The 8,190-nt window shown below is 32.9% G+C and overlaps 1 protein-coding gene across 1 annotated transcript; it reads left to right on the plus strand.

The window, feature by feature from the left end:
• The first annotated feature begins 3,077 nt into the window (after positions 1-3,077).
• Positions 3,078-8,190, plus strand: LOC132741362 (macrophage receptor MARCO-like). Its single transcript, XM_060729514.1, has 3 exons — positions 3,078-3,530; positions 6,863-7,053; positions 7,641-8,190. Exons 1-3 carry the CDS (start codon positions 3,156-3,158, stop codon positions 7,807-7,809), a joined length of 735 nt encoding a protein of 244 aa, XP_060585497.1. The 5' UTR covers positions 3,078-3,155; the 3' UTR covers positions 7,810-8,190.

Consider the following 8,190-nt stretch of genomic DNA (forward strand, 5'->3'; position numbering starts at 1 on the left):
AAGGAAAAAGAAATTAGGAATGCAACTTAATAAGACAATTTTCAAGTGAGTACTAAGCAAAAGAAAACAGACAAAAATAAGTTTTTTTATTTAGACTGGCACTTAAAGCAAATGTCTAGAAATTAACTATTTTAAGCTAACCAGAAAAAATATTATGTGTATATTAAATATATATCAAAAGAAGACAAAAAATATTGGAAAGACCAGACTAACGAACAGAGGTCAAATTGGAGATATTGCAGTATATTAAATGTTGGTAGTATAAAATACATCTAGTGGAAACGTCCGCTGCTATTTATAAATTCAAATACTGCATCTAATATCCATGTGTTTGTTTGATAATCATTTGACGGATCTCCATATAGAAGGGTTCGAAGATCAATGGAACATATTGGAGTCAAAGTTTGAAAAAGTGCATTTCTTATTTGTGTATAATTCTTGCAAGTAAAGAAGAAGTGGTGGTTGTCTTCAATTAGGCCACAACTACATAAAGGAGATGATACTATATTTTTTAAGAACAAGTGGTGATTAAGAGAGCTGCATTTCGTTCTAAGTCTTGTATGAAGAATTTGTGACCGTCTATCTCCATAATAGAAGTGTCGGGGAGTTTTAGTTTTGTCTTCGTTCAAAGAGCTTTGAAAGAATTCAATGACTGTAGCTGACGGGTTTCAATCGGTAAGGAATTCCATTCACGAAGTGCCGTTGGTAGAAAGGAGTTATAGTATAGAGTTGTTCTTGTACGAATTGTATCGATATTTTGAGAATTACGTAAGTTATATGTAGTATTCAGGCGAACAAGATCTGGTACAATAGACGATAGATAGGATGGAGTGAGACAATTTTTCATTTTGTAAAGTTGAATAAGCTTATGCTTCCTTCTTCTGTCAGAAAGTGATTCCCAATTTACATCATTGTATAAATCAGCTAACGATATCAGCTTTGTTGCACCCGTCACAATACGTGCTGCTTCATTTTGAATTTTGTCTAATTCTTGTTTTTCGTAGGATGTACAATTGTCCCATATTATATCAGCATATTCAATAATAGGACGAATGAAGGATGTATATATGATTTCTAGAGACTTTCGGTCTAGTTTGAATTTAAGTTTACGCATTATGTTTATTCTATTCCATGCCTTTTCTTTTATATAATTGATATGGGAATGCCAAGAGCAATCATCAGAAAAAAAACACTCCTAGATGTTTGTGATCAGAAACTTGAGGAATTTGTTGGCCATACATTGAGAAAGGTGTGTGATGTGGTTTATTGATTCTTCTTGATATAATCATTGACTCGGATTTAGATGGATTAAAGTTAACTAGCCATTTATCAGCCCAAAGACAAATCTTTTGTATGTCATTCTGCATTGTATCATGTGTTTCAGAAGGTGTTTCAACTATCAGATGGAGACTAGTGTCATCTGCAAAAAGATTGATGTTGGAACCAATATCTTGAACAATATCGTTGATATAAACAAGAAATAGAAGAGGCCCAAGTATTGATCCTTGGGGACTCCAGATGCAATTTGTAAACACAGTCCGACATGGTACCAGGAAGAACAACTTGTTGTCTACGATTTGTTAAGTAATCAGAAAGCCATTGGTGTACATTTCCACGAATTCCAGATTCATGAAAGTTTCACTAACAAACCTTGGTGCCAAACTTTATCAAATGCTTTACTAATATCAAAAAATACGACCCTCACCTCAAGGCCATCATCTAAAGCCTTTCAAAAATTATTGTAAAGATACGCAAGTTGGTTTACAGTTGAGTCACCTGGCAAGAATCCCGACTGAGATGGAGTGAAGAATGAAATGTCTCTGTAAAAGTTAAAGATATGTTTAAAGACTACTCGTTCAAATACTTTTTCAATAGTGTTGAGTAAAGATATAGGTCTATAATTGTTTACAACAGCAGGATCGCCTTTCTTATATACAGCACAGACATTTGACAATTTCCAGGATGTCGGCATTTTCTTGGATCGTAGTGAGAAGTTAAAGAGCTGGTGAAAGGGATGAGAAAGTTGTTGGTAGGCCTCATATAAAACTCGATTACTGATAGTGTCAGGTCCAGATGCTTTATCGGTTTTTAAAGATTTCAGTACATCCTCAATTTCAGATGGAGATATATAAATCGTTTCCAAGGTCTGTTGATTGTCTATGTCTGAGGGTCTGGGGGGATCCCTGTTAGAGTCGTCAACCATTGTCTGGTTCTTGAAAAAAAGTGTTTAGTAGATTAGCCTTTTCAGGTTCTTCAGATACAATGGAATTAGTAATTGGATCAATAAGAGAAGGAATACCTTTTTTTGTTGAATATGATATGAAGGATTTGAGGATTTTCCACCAATCTTTTGATGATATGGAAGTTGATTTAAGATTGTCAGACAATGAAAGAAAGAAAGTAACGAGATTTGCTGTCTTTGACTAGCTGAACTGCTTCATTTCTGAGTTTCCGAAATTTTAACCAATGATGTTGACTTTGAGAAATTTTTGCTTTTCTGTAGGCGCGCTTACGTTGTCTTATTTTTGTTTTTATTTGATTGTTCATCCACGGAGGGTCATTAGGCTTGATTTTTACTTTTTTGTTTGGAATACAAAGTTTTGATATGTTTATGATAGTGTTTGTAATATTCTCAACAAAGGTGTCAATATCATCATCTTGAAGTTCGTCCCAGTTAACTAGATTCATCTTGCTACGCAGCAAGTCATAGTTTTCTCATAGAGCCACACAGTTCTATCAAAAGACTTAGCTTTGGGTTTTATGTAGGTAAAAATGTTATAAAACAAAACATTAGTATTTCTCGTATAAATGTTCTTTTATATCCCTTTGCACTTAATTGACATTTGTTTTTTCATGCAACATTTCCTTTGAATATCAAAAAGATTCGTTGATATTGCTTTTATCAATATTTTGAATAAATTGCACTCAAATTATTCACGACCGTAATAAAATAATCATTCAATTAGAAAATTGATAATTTATGTAAATGTTTCGAATTTGATCAACTAATTAATAATTTATGATTTGTATAAATAGTGCCTTCCCAGAGCATAATCAAATTAATGTGCGGTCTCTGGACAAATATTAGGCATACGAACATTTTGCAGTGTCGCGGAGAGCGGTATTTTACTTTCATCCAAACGTGAAAATACTTCATGATTAAAGAACAAGAAAAATCAGGCAGATGTATAAGTGACTATATGAGAATATCTAAAATGAAGCAGGTTTTAAGAATTGTTTTAATGACTTTGTTTGTGCCCGTTCATAACACGGAGTCGTTAAACACAAATTCATTTACCGCGGGGTTTAAGATGTCAAATATTTGCAGTGGGTCAGCTATAGGAAGTCAGGAAAGTGTTCACAGAAATATAACAAGCAAATTAATGTGTGGCAGTTTATGTGCACAGACAGGGAAATGTGTTTCATTCTCATATCTGAGCGAGAATAACACGTGCATCGTGAACAGTGGACATATTCAACAAACAACTGACACTGGCACGTGTGGAACTAACTTTCTTTATGGAAGTAAAGTGAGTAAACACATCATACGTTTTTGTGAAACTTTATTAAATTTTTTTTTTAAAAATCCTTGTTACTTGTATACTTTTTTAGTAGGTTGTAGGGACTCAAATTTATAAGAGGGGACTCGGATGCCCCTCTATTGTTGCTTTTTCTGGATGCCCGCTCCGTTCTACATGTACATGTATGGGGGTTAGATCCCCCTCCAATTTCCATTTTTAGAAGAGAACGACTCAGATGCATGTATTTGGGTGTAAAATCAGACCCCCCCCCCCAATTTCCGTTTTTAGAATAGGACGACTCAGACGCATGTATTTGGGTGTAAAATCAGATCCCCTCAATTTCCGTTCTTAGAATAGGATGAGGAGAAGCCTCTTCTTTTAACATGTATTCGAAGAAAACTCGGATGCCCCATCATTTATACTTTTCTAGAAGAGAAAGACTTAGTGGACCTCCGTTCTGCAAGTCTAATTTAGTGTTAAAAAGGGACTCGAAAACCTATCCATTTTTGATTTAAAAGAAGTAAGCTAGGATGTCCCTCCATTTTTGCTTCTGTTGTTCGGAAGAATTATGATATAAACGTTTTTACGGCAGAACCTTTGATGGAATTTCTAAAATAATGTTAAGTAAAAATGATCATTGCGATAATTCGTATATTGAAAACGAAAGAGTCAAATTTAAACAAAAGGATTTTCATGTCATGAATTAAAATGTACGGCATTTACTCCCGAAATTCGATGAAATTCGAATAATTCTAAACGAATTTAAAGCACATGTATTTGGATTATGTGAAAAGGTTTTACCTATGAATGTATCTGATAAAGACATTGAAATATCAAGCTACGTTTTTGAGAGAAAAGACAGAGTTGGTAAAAAGGGAGGGGGTATACTTGATTATGTAAAAGACAGCGTCCCTTATAAACGAAGATATGATTTAGACACAGCCGAAAATTGAATCGATATGGATAGAAATTAATTTTGTGAAATGTAAACCATTTCTCTTAAACTTTGTATCTAGACCCCCTGATTCAAAGCAGCATTAGTGACCATTATTGAATATGTTTCACTAGAGGAAATACTAGCACACATGCAGGTAATCACAAAACTATAAAATATAGGAGTTTTGCTAAATTTGATATAGAATCGTTTCAACGTGAACTAATTGATTCTAATTTTGATTGTATAGAGACATTTAATGATCCAAACGAAGCTATAGAATTGTTTTATAACATGATAAATAATATTCTAGTGAAGCATGCACCATTTAAAATTAAACGTTTAAAAAGGGACACACTGTCACATTAGTACGATGAAGAAATTAAAATTGCACGCTTGAAAAGAGATAATTATAAAAAAAACTAATCAGTGGGATTCATATAAACTATGGCGGAATAAAACAAATAATTTAATTAAAAAGAAATTACAAAAGAAATTAATTCAAGGATAAAAGAAATGGTTTACAATGCTTATATTTTACCTTGTTTTGATTATTGTTGTATTATATGGAGTACTTGTAATAAAACTGAATTTAAAAAATTGAATAAACTGCAGAAACGCGCTGCAAAGATAATATTGTGTAAACCAGTTAAAACGCCTTCTTTACAGCTTTTCCTTAAATTAAACTGGTTAACTTTTGAAAATAGATGCTAGTATCATACAGCATTATTAGTATTTAAATATATACAAGAATTAACTCCTTCCTACATTTCAGATATCATAGTGTTCTCGAAAAATGAAACGTATACACTTATATCAACTACAAATAGAAACATAATACATGTAAGATCTAATACAAAATATGTTAAAAGAACTTTTAGAAATAATGCAATGCAAATATGGAATAACTTACCTTTATATATTAAAAAGTCTTCGTCTCTATATGCTTTTAAAAGAAATATGAAAAAATATTTACTTGATATACAATTTAAATGAATCTGATGTATGCATGTGTCTGTCAATTTGAATCGTTGTTGTTTATGTTTTTGATATGTGTGTACATATTTGTGAATTTCATTATCTTGTTTAATTGAAGGCCATATTGTAAATAAAATATGTATTTCTTAATATGTTACCTTCAGGAAAAAATGTTTATATTATTATTATTATTATTATTATTAATGTCAGAAACAAAATCATTTTCTTCGTCGGAAGGGCGTACAGTAACCTTCGAATTCAGCCAATGGTTTCACACATCCAAAACAACAAATATCAGATGCAGTATTATTTAAAAAACATATTTGTAATTAAACACGACTGAGTGGCGCATAGTAAGTAAGTAGTAAAAACAATTGCTAATCTTTTTTGCGTCAAATATTTTATTACCACCTTAGAAGCGTACAAATATCGATAAATACTTATTTCATAAGCTAACTTTGATTTTTGATTCATGTATACACATTTTGATATATGTTCAATAAAAACATAAAATTTGATCTTATCTCTTAGGATACTAAATTTTACGTTATATTAGTTTTTTTCCGAATGTCAAAGTAACTGAATTACAGTGAATCATCGGTCTTTATGCCGCGAGTATTTTCCACTAGGTTAACAAATCATAATGGTTATGCTGTTGTTTTAACTGCGTTTGGTTGCATATATCCTTTTATGAGTCGCGGAGAATTTATAACGACTTAGCCCACTGACAACAAATTGGTCGACTGACAACGACTTGGCCCACTGACAACGACTAACTGACAACGACTTGGCCAACTGACAACGACTTGACAACGACTTTGCCCACTGACAACGGCTTGGCCCATTGACAACGATTTGGCCCATTGACAACGACTTACTGACAACGACTTGGTTCACTGGCAACGACTTGGTCCACTGACAACAACTTTGTCAATTGACCATGACTTGGCCCACTAGAAACTGGCAACGATTCACCCCACTACTTGTCTGAGTTGTCTTTCTTTATATCAAACATTTTTTATTTTATTGCAAACATGTATATGCTTACTGAGGTTTACTTAACGTGTATCAACTATAGTCGTTATATTTCTGGATAAATTGCATTTCGTTTTTATTGAAAGAACAATTTCACTGTCATATCAGAATTACTAGAAATTTAAAACCAACACCAATACAAACGTAATGCCCTCCAAGGTAATTTTTTGTACATTGTTGTTCCGAATTTTGTTTGTACCTTAAGGGTTTTAATTTAGTAAAGGAAGTTCCAAATGCGTCTCCGTGTTGTGTATTCAGAGGAGGATTCGAATGTCCCTTCATTTTCTGCTTTTGTGCAGAAGGAAGAATCGGATGCCCCATCCATTCCTGCTTTCCGCTATCATACTAATAAATTATGACCAAATATCAATAGATTTAGTTTCTGTGTTTGCAGGTGCTGAAAAGTATGTGCACAGAACCAGTTAACAACATGAGATTGTGCAATGGCTCAGGACATGGGAAAGGTAGCAGTAATAAGGGGCGAGTCGAAGTTTTCTACGATGGACAATGGTGGGGTATTTGTGACGATTATTGGGATTCTAGAGATGTGAATGCTAACGTTGTATGTACAATATTAGGATTTGCGTGAGTTTAATTATAGAAACGTTATATAAATATCAAAATATTAAACACGAGTTTCATAACAGTGTGAGGGAGGGTCCATAAATATCCGGCATTAAGTCAAAGATTCAATATCATTAATTAATCGTCCATAATAAGAACACTATATCAATATATTGTATATCTTCTTACCAGCATATAATCATTTTTAACCTTCGACTTTATAATTTCAATTCAGATTTAGTTTTATTTTGTTTTCATTTAAATTCATAACAAAAAAATCCTGAGACATATGCAACATTCATGATTTAGAAATTTGTTAAAGAAAACAAGCAATTAATCAAACAGACAAACAAAAACATTTAAATAAAGTTTGAAGCGAACAGTTTTGACAATTTCTGAGAACAACTTAAAACTTAATGAACAAGGATAAAAAAATGACCGAAACCGATTAACCTTGCATGCAAAGCTGATGTTTGGACCTGTATGCTTTAATAAGACGAACAATTTAAAAGAAGTTAAACATTAATCTAGAAACTGTTAAACAAACATGATTTGAACTTAATTTAACACATCTACATGCCTGTCATTTTCTATTTCCGGTGAGGCAGAAGAGGGGTATCAGTAATGACTTCAGCGTTTGGTGATGGTTCTTTGTCGTTTCTTATAGATGATGTCGACTGCGATGGAACTGAAGAATCTCTTGTAGACTGCGCCCACATTGGGATTGGTGTGCACAATTGTCAACGGGTTGAATTTGTCGGTGTCGTCTGTTTATAAGACAATAACATATACATACAGTAGACTTCACTTATAGCGAACACGATTATAGCGAACTTCCGGTTATAAGGAACAGTTTATTTTGGCCCAAATATTGCCTTCTTTATTTAAAATAAAATTTTAACGGTTATAGCGAACACGGTTGTAAGGAATTTTCGCTTATAAGAAACTCATTTCTTAGTCCCAATTTAGTTAAAAGTACAAACAAATTACACTTTTTGAACGAACTCCAAAATATCGGCTATCTGTAAATAGATCCCGCATTTTCAACTTTCGTTTTCATTGGAACTCGTCCGAATGAACCGTTTATTGTTGTATGTACTTCAAGAAATCTATTAAAATGAATTTTTATAGCAGTACATAAGAAAACTACAAAATACA

This window comes from Ruditapes philippinarum, unplaced genomic scaffold (assembly GCF_026571515.1).
Source record: "Ruditapes philippinarum isolate M1 unplaced genomic scaffold, ASM2657151v2 ctg4236_1_1_1_1, whole genome shotgun sequence".
Lineage (NCBI taxonomy): Eukaryota > Metazoa > Mollusca > Bivalvia > Venerida > Veneridae > Ruditapes > Ruditapes philippinarum.